Source organism: Nymphalis io, chromosome 9 (assembly GCF_905147045.1).
Source record: "Nymphalis io chromosome 9, ilAglIoxx1.1, whole genome shotgun sequence".
Taxonomy (NCBI): domain Eukaryota; kingdom Metazoa; phylum Arthropoda; class Insecta; order Lepidoptera; family Nymphalidae; genus Nymphalis; species Nymphalis io.
In genome coordinates this window covers 9,013,998-9,032,268 of record NC_065896.1, presented here as the reverse complement: position 1 = coordinate 9,032,268, position 18,271 = coordinate 9,013,998, and the positions used below count along the sequence as shown (strand labels likewise).

The window sequence follows — 18,271 nt, the reverse complement described above, 5'->3', positions numbered from 1 at the left end:
GTCATTTATAAAATTAATTGTTTTATTTTTAAATAATTATAGCATTTTGAGGCATTTGTCTTAACAGCGGCAGATCGAAATTATCTGTACAGTAAAATAAAAAAAAATATAACTAAACAAATCCAAGTCATATTAAAATATTTTTGTTTTATTAAAATATCACAATTAATTGTTATAGAATACAAGTCTCTAAGCTTGGACTACTTAAAGCACTAGAGTTATGGACGTAAGTGTTGGTAATACATTTTAATCATAAAAATAAATTGACTTATGTATTTAAAAATTAATACTCAATGTAAAACAATGTAAATCGTAAACACCAACAATATTTATTTTTCACTCAAAAGCTGGTGTATGTTCCTAAGCTATTATAGAGCTAGAATGAAATTCGCTACAATTTATGCGCAATAGATCACATTTTGTGTATCTTGTGCATCGATAACACAACCAAAGGAACAAATAGCAAGTTCTAATTTATTAATAATAGCTATTCTGTCGGGAAATCAACAGAGATGTTACAAGGCGATTCCGAGATTTGTTGTTATTTAAGCCTAGTTCAGCAATAAAACTATTGACTTGAAAGGAGCTTATACGAATTGTGTTCTCGTGCCATGGGACAGTTTGCTTAATTGTGCGGCCGAAAGCAGACTGGAGTGCGCGGCGTGGTCAAGCAGCAACAATCGCTCTCCGCGCTCGTCATTGGCGAGTGATGCGCGCGCGCATCTTCCTCCTCCGGTTTCGAGAGCGAAGCTACTCACCGCACAAATTGCGTATATAAACGTGAGTACGAATAGAGCACACCCGAAATCTAAAAGAAAAAAAATTGTAACATGACTATTTAAAAAACTCATTTATTAGCAGTGCGAGTAGTTACTTTGATAATTGCATCATACAAAGAACTTTAAAAACAAATATGGATGTACTTTTACATTTAATTTTATTTAAATAAATCGACAGTTAACTTGGTACGGAGGGTACGTACTGGTATGATTGAGATTGGAATTTTTTTTCCAAATAAAAAATAAATAATGGCATACAGTAACAGCCTGTTAATGTCCCACTGCTGGGCTAAGGCCTCCTCTCCCTTTTTGAGGAGAAGGTTTTTACAGCTTATTCCACCACGCTGCTCCAATGCGGGTTGGTAGAATACACATGTGACATAATTTCAATGAAATTAGACACATGCAGGTTTCCTCACGATGTTTTCCTTCACCGTCAAGCACGAGATGAATTTTAATCACAAATTAAGCACATGAAAATTCAGTGGTGCTTACCCGGGTTTGAACCCACGATCATCGAGTTAAGATTCACGCGTTCTAACCACTAGGCCATCTCGGCTTATGGCATATATATAATATGGCATACAGGTATTTTATATTTCAAAATTAATAAACATTATACATAAATGTTTGTAGAAAAACAAAAAATAAATAAACAGCCTAATGCGTGGTAACTTACGGTAGAGATTATGACCACCGAAAAGGTTAACGACGCAGGGATAGCCATCGCCTATAACAATAGCGATTATGAGTAGCACGACAGCCACGCAAGCAGCCATTATCCATGGCAATACATACTCTCTCTTATACTTCACAGCCCCATGAAGGAGAGAAATACAGCACATTAGATATATCGATGTTAGAATTGTGCTAGTGTACAGGAAAATCACCGTCACTGAAAATATATTTAATAAATAAATAATAATAAAAAAATGAATAAACTGGGATATTTTTACTCGAAATTATTAAAATAAATAATGTACATTTTGTACCTGAAGCTAAATGTTGAGCCTTAGCGAACCTTATTTGATTATTACTGCTTACTACGTCCCCTTCATGAAAAGTTAAATGTTCTCCGTAAGAAATTTCATAAAATCCCCGTCGCTCTGCATCATCCTCCATATCATTATGAAGCATAGACAGCATTTCACCGACGTGGGATATACCAACTAGCAGTATTATAAGTACGAAAGAAGATAGCGCCTGTCGAATAATTAATAGCAGCTATAAGAACATTTAGGTCTATAAACACTATAACCTTGTTAAAATATACCAGTCATACTTACGATTTGATGGACGGCAATAAGAATGGTGCCTTGTCGTAAATTAAAAACATATAAAAAGTTATTTAGGCGAATCATCATTTTGTGAGAGAGTTTACATTGCTTGGTTCTAACAAACATTTGGTTTATTTATAGCACTAAAGCATAACTAGTAAAAGTAACAAAACAGTGTTTGGATAGAGGTTTAAGGACTAGGAAAGCGCATGATATTTTCAATTGATTTTTCCTCGAGTGCGTTACGCGCATGTACATAAATTTTCAAGCAACTGCGTTCTTTTGGCGACACAAGAATAGAGAGTTCAATCATTTATTCAAAGATTTTTATATACCCAAGATTATACCTAGATATTATACACAATATTTTTTTAGAAATCCAAAAAATAAATTGATATAAAATTACTGAGGTGATAATAAAGTAATTATAACTGATTTTGAATTTATAATCATAGATTGTTATATTTGGGCAGGGCACTGAATTTCCTCGGTGGGGGCATGCTTAACCTTTTCCCTATTCGGCGACGCCTATAAGTCTAGCATAATTAACGCTATTTTTTTTTAAATAGAGTCGTATTAAACATGAAAGCTTAGTAATTTATGATGTAGTTTAAATAGGAATAGAGAAAACTTCTAATTGTCTATGGAATGATCTTAATATCTTACTTAACTCTAACGAGAAGATTTTTTTACTCACTGATATTAAAAAAAGTTTTACTGTTATTGTATTTATTTACCCCTTTCATAAAACTCCCACACCCACAAGTCACCTTTGCTTGAGGTGCTTACGGTCGGTTCATTGAATATTTATAGAGTTATACTTACTTACTAAGCAATTCACCTATATATATTAAATAAGGAATTCTTCTACATATATAAATTTATTTCGTATATCTGGAATGGTCTAACGATGTGGCTCAGATTTTGTTTTTTATGTAAATAATCTTAAAAATCAAAACGTAATTTTCAAGTGCTTAATTTGTGTTAATAATTCATTTCGTGGTTGACAGTGAAGGAAAACATCGTAAGGAAACCGGCATGTGTCAAATTTTACTGAAATTCTGCCACATATGTATTCCACCAGCCCGCATTGGAGCAGCGTGGTGGAATAAGCCTCAAAATTTCTCCGCAAAAAAAGGAGATGTGGCGTTAGCCCAGCAGTGGGGTGGCATTAATAGGCTGTTACTGTAAGTAACGATATCAAAATCGGCTTACTATGACTAACATTTGCAGCGTCACCTCCAGTACAGGTTATAATCTCTAATAACTATTAAAAAAGATTTAATTCGAAATTCCTCCGGTACACTATTAACCATTGTTTTGCTTATTATTATGAAGTTGTAGGATTTTTGATTATTTCTTCTACAATACAAATTAAACGCGGCTGAAGTCTGGTTAGTTTAGCGCTTCACTATCTATCATCGCGGGGTGCGGGGACGCGCCTACCAACTTAACTTCACTTGTCGTCTCGACTCGCGTGCGCGACACACATCAGTTCTTATAATTATTTATCATTAATACAAGTATTCAATTTCCAGTCTTCGTTATTTTTACCACCACAAAAGCAGCTATCGAAGCTAACAAATGAGATAAAAAGAGTATTGTAAAATCATTTCGTCTTCCTCTAATGTCTAGTTGTTAATGGCTGGCGTATAAAGCTGCAAAATACGTACTAATAAAAATTGTTAGATTTGTAGGCAAAATCGCGATTATCGCCTTATGAGGGTGAGACAATAAGAGAAATCTGTGTTTGCGCTCGTTTGTACTTGTGAACAATAAATAACGCTTATCTACAGCTACTACGCTGTAGGCAAGTATCTGTTGAGATGCCACCGTGGCAGATATCACCGTCATATTTGATTCATAGCAGAAATCTGTCTATCAAAATATTTTTTAATTGAACTCAGGCATCAGATTAATCAAGCTATATGAAAAGCATGATGTTTATCAAACCATCCACCTGGGATGGCGGAGGCCGATTATTTAACTTGTTTGTTAAATATCGTATTTAATTTAAGGATAAATAATAAGTATATAATAGTAAATAAAAAATATATTATTAAATTAGTTTTATTTCACAACTTACAATAGTAGTGATAATGACTGTATTTACCGAACTTTTAGCTGGCATTAGTTTATTTGGATTATATAATAATGTACTAAATATCAATCACATATAACATGTTGCCTAAAATAAAGGAAATAATATGTACAAAAGATCGCTTCGGCTCATTTCTACAAATTTGAAAAAAAAAACCATTAAATTAGAGAAGGTGATTAATTACAATGTCAATGTATTTACATAATAAACTTTGGATCAGGTTCACAAACCGTTTTTTTCTAATAGAATTTTCGTTGTGATAATGTTTGATGCGGTTACATTGTATAACGCAAACAATTCATTTACGACGAAATAAATGTCAATGTACAATAAAGTGTTTTGATTTATGAATAATAAATTAATTCACATCCTTCCCTTTCCATCACGGATAAGAACTTAGTTGTTTAAAAGGTAACGTTAGACACATTAGAAAATACTACTTTCTTTGTACGTTTCGTAATATTATTGAACATAATAATGTCCAAAAAAAAAATGTCGCTCATTTCACAAGGCAAAAAAATATTTTATACAATTTTCGTTCGAAACCAAACTATGTCTAAGTCAGCTTAACACAATATGTTTAAAAAATACAATCTACTTTACTTTTAATGGATATACAAGAATCATTATTTTATCATCTATGTAATGCATAGTATTGTTATATTAAAAAGTAAAAAATAAAGCATTCGTAAATATAATTCAATATTAAATTTAGTCAAAAATTTAAATTTCATTAAATTGGATCTTAAGTTTTAAGTTTATACAAGAGTGTTACTACGAATGTTTGAATTATTAACTCTACAATGATGGCGATTGTATTGTACACAATTTCTAAACTAAGAGACTTGCTATTAGGGTTGCCACGTATACGGTTTTAGTACGACATATTCGGTCATTCTTGTTCGGTCAAATATATTGTCAGCAATTTTCACTAACGATAAGTTAACGCAGTCGCTTGCAAACCTTGCACAGCAAGGCAGTACAAAAAACGTTATTTGCCTTTTATTCACTTTTCTTCATGATCAACATGGTTTGGAGGAAAATGTCCGACCTGATTTAATACTAGTTAAGGTTTTGTTATATAAGAGGCTACAAATTTACTAGATCTACTTGATTAAGCCACGTCATATCAAGTTAGAAAGTATGTACAATCGAATAATCGGTACCAAAATTCGAACATTAGTAATATTCGTGTTTTTCGAACAATTTACATTGTAAAGTACAATATAAAGCCATCAAAATTAGTAACAAACTAATCGTTTATAATGTGTTTTGTAACACGGACGTTGTCTAACGACGAAATATTTAACTTCATACTCAGTGAAGAATGCGATGATAGAGTAAAGATCAGCTGCGTTGCATTTACAGAAGGTTAGTTATGTTGAACTAGGAATTACTCAGTTACCTTCTAGGGACGGATCGAACCAAACATGCATTAAATGACACAGTTTCAATGTTCGGTCTCATATTTACAATTCTTTATTAATCTATATAAACATGCCGTCGAAATGATAAATGCAAAATAAAACGATGTATTGTCACGTGACAAAAAAAAACATACAAAACCGTATTGTATTCGAAAATAGAACATAATAAGGTCACGTGTCATTTTAACGTCTAATCATTCCGCGAATCGATAAATGTTCAGAAAATAGCCGATTTTACATCAAAGACAAGAATTTAGCAAAAAGTTTTGCTATTTTTTTTTTATAAGAAATAGTTAGTTGTAAATGTAACCAAAATATTTGTGAAAACTTACGTCGAAACTATTCTTATTATAATGGACAAAAGTTGGCTTATACTTTACTTTGTTACATTCAGTATTTATATATTAAACGATTAAATTGTACTTGTATAATAATTAAAACTCAAACACGCACCAACTCTCTCATCCCTACTGGTTTCAATGTTGTTCTGTGCTGTTGGAAAAATTGTTACTTATAATAAAAAGTAGTACTTGAAAAATAGCTGTTTTTTTCTTTTAAGCTTTATTATGTATTTGAAATCTATCGTACGTATCAGATATCTGTTATAATAGATTATGCATATATAATTATTTATAATTAGTAAAATATTTGCTATTTTCAAATTTTTCACATGCAAAACTAATTTAATTCTTGATAGAGTTAATAGATATGTTTATATAATGTACGGAGAAGCATCAGTTATACAATTTCGGTCTGGTTTATATATTTTGTATTAGAATGTCGTCAATACGTATCACGGGACCACTAACATTAGAAGTATCTCTAGCCACATTACAATATATATTATAAGGGTAAGTCTATACCAATAGATGGACAGTACAGGCTATTTGCCACGCTACAAAATATTCACATATTGTTATAATTAAATAACACTTATATTCACAAAATTCACATTACATAATTATTTTAAGTAACAATATCTTATAATAATCTTAATCTAATCACAAATCCGTTGTCAGTTACAGCCTGTATGTAGTGTTAGGATAATTTAATTTGGACATCATCGTGCATCGTGTAGACTGCGTAGTACTACGAATGGTCAACATCGTTCAGACCGTTTCAATATTACAAAGGCAGTCAGGTCGTTCCATACGTGAAGCATGATATAGATCTACTAGTCGACAATACATACACCTTTATTTGAATTGAATTGAACTCGATTCGAGACAATGTACTGCGTAGCTTTCTTCATGGTTTCAATTTTAGATATTAAGTGAAATAAATACAGATGCCGAATGTACACTCGATTCCAAGGCGATGCGAGGGCGGCCGCTCACGCGATGGCGCACGAGTTCCGTCCGGTGCAGTTGAGGCGCGTGTGCGCGTGCTTGTGTGCGCGCGCGCGCTGGCGGCTGGGCGCGGCCGAGATCGCGTACGACTTGAGGTGCGACTTGAGCGCCGTGGGCAGCGGCAGGCGCTCCAGCCCGTACACCGACGTGCGCGCCACGATCGCGCGGCAGCACAGCTCCTGCAGGCTCAGCACTGCGGCACAACCACACGACACGTTTGCAGTTAGGCAATAGTCCGAAATAGCTAACATCTGGCAGTGATCGCCTGGCTTATTAAAATGACGTTTAAGGAAAATTGTATAGGATGAAATAATATCTTAATATCACATTCAATACGAAATACTCCACTCGAGCCGAGAGAAACACAATTAATATTAAAGTTATAAAATGTGATCTTTGTAATAAAGTTATAGATTATAAGACAGAAGAAGAATGGAAGGTATACCTTTATTACTCCTCCACAATCTCTCCATGCCATTGCGATGTAGCGCCATACGGGACAGCTCGCAGAAGCTCTCCCGTATGTTGAAGTCGCATAGGGGACTCACTTCGAAGAACGCCATGTGGTTCTTGGCTGCGTACAGCTCCGCGTCACGTTCCTGTACTTGTCGCTTGAAGGCGAGGTGAAGGCGATTGCCGACTAATACTTTTGGAACACCAGGTGCGTGCTAAAAACGTCAAAACGGTTATAATAGCTGATATGTTTTTTAAACTATTTTATGGACAGTGTATATTTTTTGTAAGCACGTATATGATAGAACAAATAAAAACAAAATGCTACAACGTTCTAACCTTACTAATATTTTGATGATCAATATGCTAAAATTAAATATTATTATTCTTACCTTTTCGACTTCTTCAAGCCACCTATCAATACTGTCAAATGACCATTTATTTGTGATGTCGTAAACGAGAAGGATTCCTTGCGCCCCTCTTGAGTATGAACGGATTATGGTACAGAACCTCCCCTGACCAGAAGTGTCCCAGAGTTGAAGTTTAACTCTTTTACCGTCCAACAAAATAGTCGTTGTTTTATAAGCTGAAAAAGAATATAAGTATATTTTATCACTTGAATCGCAATGTTGTAGGTTTATAATTGATGTCACAATTATCGCTAACGTTAATTTACATTATAATAACTGGTTTAGTAACAGAATATTAGGTAAATAATTAGTAAAACATAATCTGAAATTTATAAATTCATACTCTTTTCATTTGTTAATATTTTTTTAAATAACTACGATTTTATTAAATCTATATATACGTCATAAATAAAAATGGTTCATTGGTACATACAACACAAAACAAAAACAAAATATAATTCACACATATCACAAAAAAAAAACAAAATATAATTCGAGAGGGTGTTAATTAGGATTCAATAGAACAGTTGTGCGGACACGTGCCGACTTTAAAAAATTCGTTAATCCCAAGAACATTGAAAATATAATTTATGTTAAATACGTGTTCATAATTTTTTTTTAATTATTAAAAGTTCCAGTTTCTCATACTTTTCTCTATTAAAAAATACATCACTTCGTTAAATATCAATGGGAATATTCTTCCCGAAATAAAACAGTATTCTGCTGATAAATAACGCAAGTGAAACCGGATCATAAAATAATAAATATCATGAATTCTAAGCACTTTTGTGTCAGATAAAAAAATAGTTACGTATATATGTTTAATCATTAATTCTTTGATTGGATGAAATCGAATCGTAAGGTCTGACCCCTTGGTTCCGCCTTCTTACTACACCTACGTTTGGCAGGTGCCGATAAATCGTCGGTTAGGTGAAAGTAGATGCAATCTGATTTGTTGTTTTTAAAATTTTAACTGTTTTCGAAATTTAAACTTATTTCTTAAATATAATTCATTTAAGTTCACCTGTTAGTAGGTGGGTTTAATTTTGCAACTGAATTTTAAAACTAGTTCCACCTTTACCACTAAAGCACACATTGCATTAATTAAAAACTTGTTTTTATAAATATTTTTAAATGTTTATCTTATGAGGGTTTTTTATATCATGGATTTTTAATGTATTATGCTAAATGGAGTATTCCTAAAACTCTGTAATGTTGTGTAGTAGTATATACAACCCAATTTTGTACAGTAATAATATGAATCAGCGAATGAATTTTATTGCAAGTTAGTGTATTTACAATAAAATATGGAAGATTTATATACTACTACTATTTTCCAAGATGTATTTTAAAACAATTACTAATAGATTTTATTAAGAATCATTATACATACAAACAAATCATAATTTTATTTGATCACCATTCATAGTAATTTTACATACAATAATTGTCAAGATAAATTTGTAATGTTGGAATTCAAATGAACTTTACTATAAAGTCTATTAGGCATGAAGTATTTTTGAATGTGAAGACAATACATCTTTATATATTAATATAAATGTTACTTTGTTTATGTGATATATGCATTTATATACCATCAAACTAATTGGGATGAAAGTTTAGGCTGCACACATCCACGAAATTTTCCTATATATTACCATTAAGATATTGTAGGTGATGCAAGAGGTGTATCGGATTATTACAGGCAAAAAAATTTTAAAGGCGTAGCAATGGCTGTCGGATATTAACAAGTATATTCAAGAAAGTTTTAACAGTCTTTCAATTATATTTACTTTCTAAAATTTTAATAATCTTGTTTAAATTATTATTTAATATTTGTAATATGTTCTTACCACTTCCACTACAGAATGGAGAATCAGCAGATCCATCTTCCAGATCCTGCAATATCTCTTGCTTACCAACATCTGAATCACCAACAAGCAATACTTTTAAAAGGTAGTCATAGGATTTGGGAGCTGCTGGTGGTCGCCCTAAAACAATTAAGCATATTATATTGCAGAATCATAATACTTTTTATTTATTGAAAGTTTGAAGTAAATATTACATATATGTCATATTGTTTCTTTCAAATATAGTACAGTAACAGCCTGTTAATGTCCCACTGGGCTAAGGCCTCCTCTCCCTTTTGAGGAGAAGGTTTGGAGCTTATTCCACAATGCTGCTCCAATGCTGATTGGTAGAATACACATGTGGCATTTCAATGAAACATGCAGGTTTCCTCACAATGTTTTCCTTCACCGTCAAGCATGAGACAAATTATAAACACAAATTAAGCACATGAAAATTCAGTGGTTCTTGCGCGGATTTGAATCCACGATCATCGGTTAAGATTCACGCGTTCTAACCACTGGGCTCAGCTCGACTCAGCTTTCAAATATAATTTTCTATAAAAAATATCTATTTTGTACAACTTATACTTTTGAGGGTTAACTTAGTCATTTTTTATAAACACACATATATAAATATGTATACACATATAATTATATACAATAAATTTTACCTGTCATTGGTCTTCTTGTTATTGATTTTTTATTATTATTGACTATATAATTTGCTATGTCTATAAATTGGCTATGTCTGATATCAAATTTTTACTTTAAACATGTTATAGTAAATTCTGTTGAATTATAAAAATAAATAAGTAAAAATAAAATAAATTAAATATAAAATTAATATGTATATTATCAGGATATTTTTCTCGGCATAAATTAAAGAAGAACTAAACACTCTTCATGGTCTATTACAGTACAAATTCTATATAACTAGTATTATAATTCCACGATTAAGTATCTTTTATATGACTTAATTTGTTACAATTTTCTAACTTTATCTTAAACATTTTGATTAAAATAAATATATAATTTAAAAAAAAATCTAGTCTAATCTTACAATTAACACATTTGGCATTACACTTTAAAAACGTTAATGCTACACATGCCTGCTAGGAGTGGTAGGTAAATACATATTAAGAAAATGTTTATATTATATAGTTAACTGAATAACATTTGAATATAAGCAAAAAAAAATTTATTTCTTTATTTAGAAAAGTTAGAGATAGCAAAGGCTTTCTAACATATACTCCAGTACATCTTATGTGATTCTTATCCATCACAGAAATATTAACATAGACATATTATATCACATTAACCACAAATTGTACTGTAGTACATTATTCACTACTTGCTAGACAGTATGATGCTAAGAATTAACATTGTTGAAGACCTATTAACAAGAAGGACAAAAAAAATACCAAGGTTTACCTGTTCTCTGGTGATGGGATCGAGGCAAGGTGGTGCTTCCATTTTGAGCGACTTGCCCAGCCGCTTGTTGAGGTGCCGCTACCATCCCAGTCGTGGCGAACATATTTCCACAGTAACTCGCCTGATTCTCAGGTGGTCTTTACCCCACGCAAATGTATACATAATATCGTCAAAAAGTTAATCTCTTGCGTTTTCCATGTAATATATGCCAATTATGATATGCGACAACATTCAGGCAGAGATTTGATGACTGTTTTGATATATTATAACAATAATTCAATATACGGTCAATATAACAAAAATACACATACGTTATAGTTTACACAAGGTCGTCCCTTTTTTATATTCTGGCGGCACTCTAACGTAGTCCGAGCGTTTTAAGTACCAATAAGGTTTATTAATATTTAACAACTTTTCTAGATGACATAAAATAAGTGGATCGACACAAAAACAACCAAATTTTCAAGAAAATAATAAATTGTGAATGGTGGTGAATCAGGTGAATGAATACATCACAGTGCAATAATACAGTTCGTAATCCACAGATAACAAATGAAATTTCTCATTCAATATTTGACATTCGACAAAATGTCATTTCATTTATGTTCTTTAAACATTTTAGTTATATATATTTTTTAAGTGTTAAAAAACATTACTTGTATAGAAATACTGATTATAAAAAGATTCAGGAAGTAGTGCAAGAAACAGTATATTGTAGTTATATTTCTTAGTATCAATGTCAATGAGCGGTGGTCACTAATTAGCATTAGGATTTCCATTAGCACGATTTGCTTTACTGAACAAAGAAAAAAAAAGACTGTCGCCTAAAAAATAAGCGATTATTTAGGTGGTAATATAAAAATGTATATACCTAATAAACTTTTCTTTTTTAATAATTACTTTTCCTGCTACTGGAAACTTCTTGTCAAAACTGACGACTCGACTCGCACTTGTGATTCCAATATTAACGCGCGGTTTTGCGTTTTAAATTTGCCGCTCATGTTCCGCTAAGATTCACGTTCGATATTAGCGGAACACCTTTTGAATAAAAATTAATGGTTGATAGATATACACATATAGATAACAGGTACCCTTATTGAATAGCAATGTTAGCAGAATTTGATAATTTTGAGTATCATATTTTTCAGATGTACAGTTTGTTGTGATTCTTTTCTAATAATCGAACCGTATCTTGGTTGGATGGATTTTGTTTGTATGTGATAAAAATAAACAAACAGCTCAATGCTTCTCAAAATACACGAAGGGTGCAAGGCATTCGGTCTTCCCCAAAACCAGCGCTAGATGACGTTTTTTACCATTTTTTATGCTTACTAACACGCCCTATATTTGTCATCTACAATCTACAATATAACTACCTATAAAAGAAAATTTACAGCAATATTTTTTTATTTGAAAAAGAAAGTCGATAATTACGATAATCGACTAATTACGTAAATAAAACCGTGCATGGCTGAAGTGCATAAAGAATGCGCACCTCCAACTATATTATTACCGCCCTGCATTTTTATTACAAAAAACTGTTTTTACTTAATCACTGGCCATAACTTCAGTCCGGCCAACTTCGATTACCTCTTCTACACTAATAAGTTTAATCTTGCCAAACTCTTTATAAGAGGTTGAAAGGAGTATAAATTATAAGGTAAATTCATTTTAGGTTTTATTTAAAAAAATAAAGATACTCTTAATACATTTATAAAAAAGGAACTTATAGGAAATTACAATACAAAATAAATGCAATTTGCTTATATTCATTACCTATAATTGATTAACTGTATAACAATTTATGCGCTTTTTGCAATAAGTATTCGAGACACATACATAACTTTTTAACTATAATACGATAAAATGTAGATTTAAATGAGTTTAGGTAATTTTGTAGCATTTATTGATGTCAATAATAAGTGCTCCCAAATTAATAATAACATGTTGTTTTGAAAAACATAGTGATAATCTAGTATTTTTCATAGCCAGGCAAAGGGAATGTTTGACTATACTTTTCAATTTCTTCTTTAAGTATATTAATTTTTCCTTGGATGTCGGCATTCTCTGAAATAACTTTGTTGAAGTCTACCAGCTTCGGTCCCGATATCGCTGTAACTTCTTGAGCCAATTTGAGTGCCCGGTCTATATATTCGACCACTCTATCGATATCGGTTTCTTTAAGCCCCCTAGTAGTCAGAGCTGGAGTACCTGTGAGAAAAATGTTTATATGTTAAAACATATTCATTTCAATACATGCTAAGAAAATATTCGTTTAGCTCTAGAAAAAATATCAGTGTTTTTTTTTATAGTAGAAATTTATAAGGCCAATTAAGCATCGACTCAATTCAATACTATCATGCAAATTTTGGGATTTAAAATGTTTTGCAAGCTACTCACCCAGCCTGATGCCGCTGGGGTTGAGCGCGCTCTTGTCGCCGGGCACGGTGTTCTTGTTGCAGGCGATGCTGACGAGCTCCAGCAGGCGCTCGGCGCGCGCCCCGCTGAGGCCGGCGCGCCGCACGTCCAGCAGCACCAGGTGCACGTCCGTGCCGCCCGTCGCGATGTCGTAGCCGCGCGCCGCCAGCCCCGCGCACAGCCGCTGCGCGTTCGCAACCACCTGCGCCGCACGCGAGCGTGTCAGTACACTGCCATATCCCAGCGCTCCTCTTTTAGGTGAAGGGTTGAAGTTCCATTCATCCATCCACTTTGTGCAAACCGTCCGAGTAGGTGTCACCCACTCATATATTCTACCGTTAAGCAGCAATACTTAGTATTTATGTAGTGTTCCGGTTTAAAGGGTAAGTGAGCCAGTGTAACCATAGGCACAACGGACATAATGCTTAATATTTCTTACAGTGTCAATTGCATATGCACGGTTGTAACCACTTACCATCAGTTGGCTTACTTGCTAGTTTGTCTACCTGCCTTAAATAAAAATGAACTATAAGTTAAATACATGTGACAGTATTTTATCCGACAAAAATTCAGTCACGATGCCAAACATGAGATAAATTATACACACAATTTAGGCATTCGAAAAGGTAGTGGTGTTTGCTTAGATTTTAACTCACTGTTTAGATTTATTTGGTTAAGATTCACGCTTTCTATCTACTAGGTTATCTTGGCACTTATAATACTAATACAATTTACTTCAAAAACTTTACTAGACAGACTTCTAAAAATATATCAACTTAAAAAAAAAAGTTCACTTACTTGGCGCTGATAGTCGACAAATTCGGGCATAGTGGCTTGTTTCATAGCCGTGGCAATAGCTGCAATGGCATGGTTGTGGGGGCCACCTTGCAGGCCCGGGAATACAGCTTGATTAATCTTGCTTTCAAAGTCAAACATTATCTTCTCTCCTTTCGCATTGACAGATCGGACGCCCTTACGGAAGAAAATGACACCAGCACGTGGACCTCTTAAAGTCTTGTGCGTGGTTGTTGTTACAATATCACAGAATTCAAATGGACTTGGAATGATGCCTGCAAAAACATAAATATCTATTTATAACGTGAAAATTTACTAATTCTTTACAAACGAAAATTAGAATTTATTACAAAAAAAAAAAACTTGAAACTTAAAGAAAAACTAATTGCAGGTCGCGATCGTGAAATAAATATTGTGGTGATTATAAGCTATGTAATTTTATATAAAGAAGTAAGGAGTTTTGACCACTCACAATGCTTGTTTAATTAAACTTATATATATTTTTTCATATTACATTTTTCGGGTTTGTATATCTTGTTTATACATTATAGGTAATTTTTATAACTATAAATATTTTAATTTATAGTGATAAGCAATTAAAGAATAACAAACAATGTGCGATAAATGTTTGCAAGAGGTTTGGTACATTACTGATTACATCATATTGATTTCATCATTAGTGAATAGTTAATAATAAAGTAAGTATATAAACAAGTCTTGGAAGCCAATTTTAATCACCATGTAAATTCAGCAGGTATTTGTAACGTGCATGACAATATAATAATTTGGTACCAACAAGCTGTTGATGGAGTCATGAGATGGATAGTAGAACTTTTCAATAGATAATAAGCCCTTGTTAGTTGTGTTTGTGTTTTTTTACCAAGTTTTCTTCATTATACAGCAATTCTACTAATATTATGATTTAAAAAAAAAAACAAAAAAAAACATAAACTCTATGTAAAATAAATTAGAACTTGTTTGTTTAAAAGTAAACATCATAGTATATATAACTATATACATAGGTATTATAACAATACCTTGAACTATTGTTCTACCCATTTCTAGAAATAGCTTAATGCTCTGTTGGAATAGAAAATAGAAATACAAATTATAATTATATAACCACAGTAACAAAAAAAATATACTGTTTTTGATATGAAAAATTACTTGTTTTTTATAATAATAAATCACATACCTGCTGCAACAAGTCCAGAAATATGTGCCATGTCAGCCATCAAAATAGCACCATTTTCGTCAGCAATTTGTCTGAAGCGTTTATAGTCAAGGCAACGCGAATAACAGCTTATACCAGCAATAATGAGGCGAGGTTTGAAAAGCTTAGCCGTTTCCGCGAGTTTGTCATAATCTATAAGTCCAGTTTTGGGATCTACCTGATATAATAAATAAAATATATGTTAAATATTAAAAAAGGCTAAATTTATGATTATTTTATATTATTAGTAAATTAAAGAACTAACTAAGAATATATTATGTCTTACTTACTTTGTAAGGCATACTTTCAAAGAAGATAGAAGTAGCAGATATTTTTTTTGTAGCAGTGAAGAAACCATGAGTTAAATGTCCACCATCTGGCAAGTCCAGACCCATGATGCGCCCATGGGGTTCAACAACACCTGTGTATACTGCAAAGTTAGCTGGTGAACCTGAAGATAAAAAGTTTTGTTGATAATTATTATTATTTAAATACAATGTTGATTTTATAAATATTTTTCTTATTTATGTGGTAAATGTATAGTTGTAGTTTTAATTGAATTTACAATTTTGATCATCCAGTGTATTTCACACCGCAATTTTATTTTCATTCATAACGGTGCAAAATTCATAACTGTTGCTAAAAAGGAATTCTAACATTACAAGTACTAAATATATGTTAACTTTTTATGTCTGGTGTAATGTGTAAAATATAATGATGTAAAATGGTGTGTGTTATGAGCACCTTAGGCTTTTTTGTTTCATTATTGAATAAAGTAGATAAGGTGATATGTTGTCATCATATGTGACATATTGAGTTAAGAAATTAATTACTCAACCAAAATGATTCAATGCTTGCTAAATGTTTTATGATTATGCTTGAATAGTTCTCAGAAATCTAATTCGAATAATAATTTATTTTTATCAAAAATAATATGCCATCCAATAAGATTATAAATGAATTCAACTGCAACTGTAGTTTACCATTTTTTACAACAATAAGGTATCAATTTTTTTTTTGTGGGATATAAAAAAAACTAACAATTGAGTATAGTTTGTTCTAAAATCATAAAAAAATACCTATATTTGATAGACATAATTATAAATAAATATCACAACTTTTATATATATAATTAGATGCATAATTATGTTTAGTAAATGTATTAATTGATTTTTATGTTTTTTCGTTATTTGTACATTTTTTATCAATTCTGGAAAGGTCCCATCATATCAGGTTTTTTTTCCAAGTATACATGGCATATTCCCATGTAGTTTTTAAATTTTGTACTGAATATATCAAATCATGAAAAAAATTTAGGCACTTACCAGAATAAGGTTGAACATTTACACCCCATTCTTCGGCTTTTAATTTATACGCTTCTAATGATCTCTGCTGAGCGAGTATCTCTATTTCATCTATAAATTCATTTCCTCCATAATATCTGAAATGATTTTTTTTTTATATATTTGAAATGATTGCATGCAACTGTTTACACTTGTACCTTTTAGTATTTAATATACAACCTTTTACAAAGCTTTTATTATGTTGTTGTAATAATACAAAGTACTGACCTTTGATGCGGCATACCCTCTGAGTATTTATTGTGAAGACAAGAACTAAGGCACTGGAGGACAGGTACAGATGTAAAGTTTTCAGAGGCTATCATTTCCAAGCCACATGCCTGTCGCTGTTTTTCCTTTTTGATAATATCAAACAACTCAGGATCTGTGTCCCATAAGTTTCCATTTAAAAGTTTCGTATTCATTGTTGAACTTATATGTAATTTTCTCAATGGAAAATTATTCTGTAAATTGAAATTTTAGTAAAAAAAAAAATTAAAACTAATTGGCCGCCACAGTTCGTTTTAAATTCAAATATAAACTGAAGTGATAAGTATTAAAAAGGTCTATTAATACGGAGACCTAAAAACCACTGACCCCTCTCTGATATCGGTGTAACGCAATCGTAAACAAAAGTTATGTAGCTGCCTGCTGCGACACAAAAATATTGCGATCATGCTTTCGTACATAACATTTTGACGTAATTTATAATATTTGTTGCGGTTAAATGCGGTTTTAATTTATACTCACTATATTGACGTCACGTGAAAATATTTACTTAATTTTACAATTTCAATTCCTCATATGAATTACAATCATCTCATGCAACTAACCTCCAACTTAAAAAGTATTAAGTGGTTAATAGTTAAACTTCCGTGGAATGTTTTTAGTTACAACATATAAAAAACAAGGCTTACCATAAGGTGGATTTTTCCTTGCACTTTTCCCACTGGACTTCGTAATATTTGTGAGTGGTAAGTGTGAATTTTTCGAGTGTAAAAATAGAGGCAATTACTAGCTAGTTTTTTATACATTTTTTTAGTGGTGGTTCTCGGATCTGTTCGAAATATACTCCGTTACGTTAAATATTTTCATAAACAACTATCATTTTTATCATTTGAGATAACCCATTATGAACTTTATAAACTTTTGACTTCAAAATTAAATGTCTTCTGACATATTAACTTAGCGCCATAGAAAACATGTCTACCAACAATATAATAATATTAGTTGTGTTCAAAATTCATTGTTATGTTAAGCTATTATAGAAGTAGTAATTCAGATGTATATTGAATTATTGATTTCCGTTGACGTATACGAAAACAATTGGTTTTTATCTGTATCGATAATATTAAATTATCCGGTAATTCGATTTTAGCACTGATATCGGTATCTTAATATGTAGATGTAGAATCGAGTACCTTTTTA

The 18,271-nt window shown here is 32.0% G+C and overlaps 3 protein-coding genes across 5 annotated transcripts; all 3 read right to left on the bottom strand.

The window, feature by feature from the left end:
* Positions 1 to 186: 186 nt before the first annotated feature.
* LOC126770636 (uncharacterized) lies at positions 187 to 2,283 on the bottom strand. Its single transcript, XM_050490141.1, has 4 exons — positions 2,066 to 2,283; positions 1,772 to 1,982; positions 1,459 to 1,674; positions 187 to 808 (listed from the first exon to the last, which is right to left on the bottom strand). The coding sequence occupies exons 1-4, from the start codon at positions 2,180 to 2,182 to the stop codon at positions 588 to 590; spliced, it is 765 nt and encodes a 254-aa protein (XP_050346098.1). The 5' UTR covers positions 2,183 to 2,283; the 3' UTR covers positions 187 to 587.
* Positions 2,284 to 4,094: 1,811 nt separating this feature from the next.
* Positions 4,095 to 11,602, bottom strand: LOC126770622 (ras-related protein Rab-40C). The gene is made up of 5 exons (XM_050490115.1): positions 11,078 to 11,602; positions 9,650 to 9,787; positions 7,779 to 7,972; positions 7,379 to 7,601; positions 4,095 to 7,126 (listed from the first exon to the last, which is right to left on the bottom strand). Exons 1-5 carry the CDS (start codon positions 11,178 to 11,180, stop codon positions 6,918 to 6,920), a joined length of 867 nt encoding a protein of 288 aa, XP_050346072.1. The 5' UTR covers positions 11,181 to 11,602; the 3' UTR covers positions 4,095 to 6,917.
* A 1,235-nt stretch (positions 11,603 to 12,837) lies between these two features.
* Positions 12,838 to 18,015, bottom strand: LOC126770550 (serine hydroxymethyltransferase). Of its 3 annotated transcripts, none has more exons than XM_050489999.1 (8): positions 17,761 to 18,015; positions 17,075 to 17,307; positions 16,829 to 16,944; positions 15,794 to 15,954; positions 15,486 to 15,681; positions 14,294 to 14,565; positions 13,478 to 13,697; positions 12,838 to 13,288 (listed from the first exon to the last, which is right to left on the bottom strand). In XM_050489999.1, exons 1-8 carry the CDS (start codon positions 17,875 to 17,877, stop codon positions 13,050 to 13,052), a joined length of 1,554 nt encoding a protein of 517 aa, XP_050345956.1. In that variant the 5' UTR covers positions 17,878 to 18,015; the 3' UTR covers positions 12,838 to 13,049. The 3 variants fall into 3 exon arrangements, with proteins under 3 accessions (XP_050345956.1, XP_050345957.1, XP_050345958.1); XM_050490000.1 differs by lacking the exon at positions 17,761 to 18,015 and adding an exon at positions 17,594 to 17,703; XM_050490001.1 differs by lacking the exon at positions 17,761 to 18,015 and adding an exon at positions 17,441 to 17,550.
* Between the last annotated feature and the right edge of the window lie 256 nt (positions 18,016 to 18,271).

Bases quoted from the DNA above. Each gene is read 5' to 3' on its own strand.
- LOC126770636 (XM_050490141.1), bottom strand. From the start codon at position 2,182: ATGTTTGTTAGAACCAAGCAATGTAAACTCTCTCACAAAATGATGATT. The intron at 1,675-1,771 runs GTACAAAATGTA...ATATATTTTCAG, and splicing joins GGCTCAACATTTAGCTTCAG to TGACGGTGATTTTCCTGTAC. The intron at 809-1,458 runs GTAAGTTACCAC...TTTTTCTTTTAG, and splicing joins CGGTGGTCATAATCTCTACC to ATTTCGGGTGTGCTCTATTC.
- LOC126770622 (XM_050490115.1), bottom strand. From the start codon at position 11,180: ATGTTCGCCACGACTGGGATGGTAGCGGCACCTCAACAAGCGGCTGGG. The intron at 9,788-11,077 runs GTAAACCTTGGT...TAATTGTTTTAG, and splicing joins ATCCCATCACCAGAGAACAG to GGCGACCACCAGCAGCTCCC. The intron at 7,602-7,778 runs GTAAGAATAATA...TGACGTTTTTAG, and splicing joins GGCTTGAAGAAGTCGAAAAG to CACGCACCTGGTGTTCCAAA.
- LOC126770550 (XM_050489999.1), bottom strand. From the start codon at position 17,877: ATGTATAAAAAACTAGCTAGTAATTGCCTCTATTTTTACACTCGAAAA. The intron at 17,308-17,760 runs GTAAGCCTTGTT...TTCAATTTACAG, and splicing joins AAGGAAAAATCCACCTTATG to AATAATTTTCCATTGAGAAA. The intron at 14,566-15,485 runs GTATGTGATTTA...ATGTTTTTGCAG, and splicing joins TTCTGGACTTGTTGCAGCAG to GCATCATTCCAAGTCCATTT.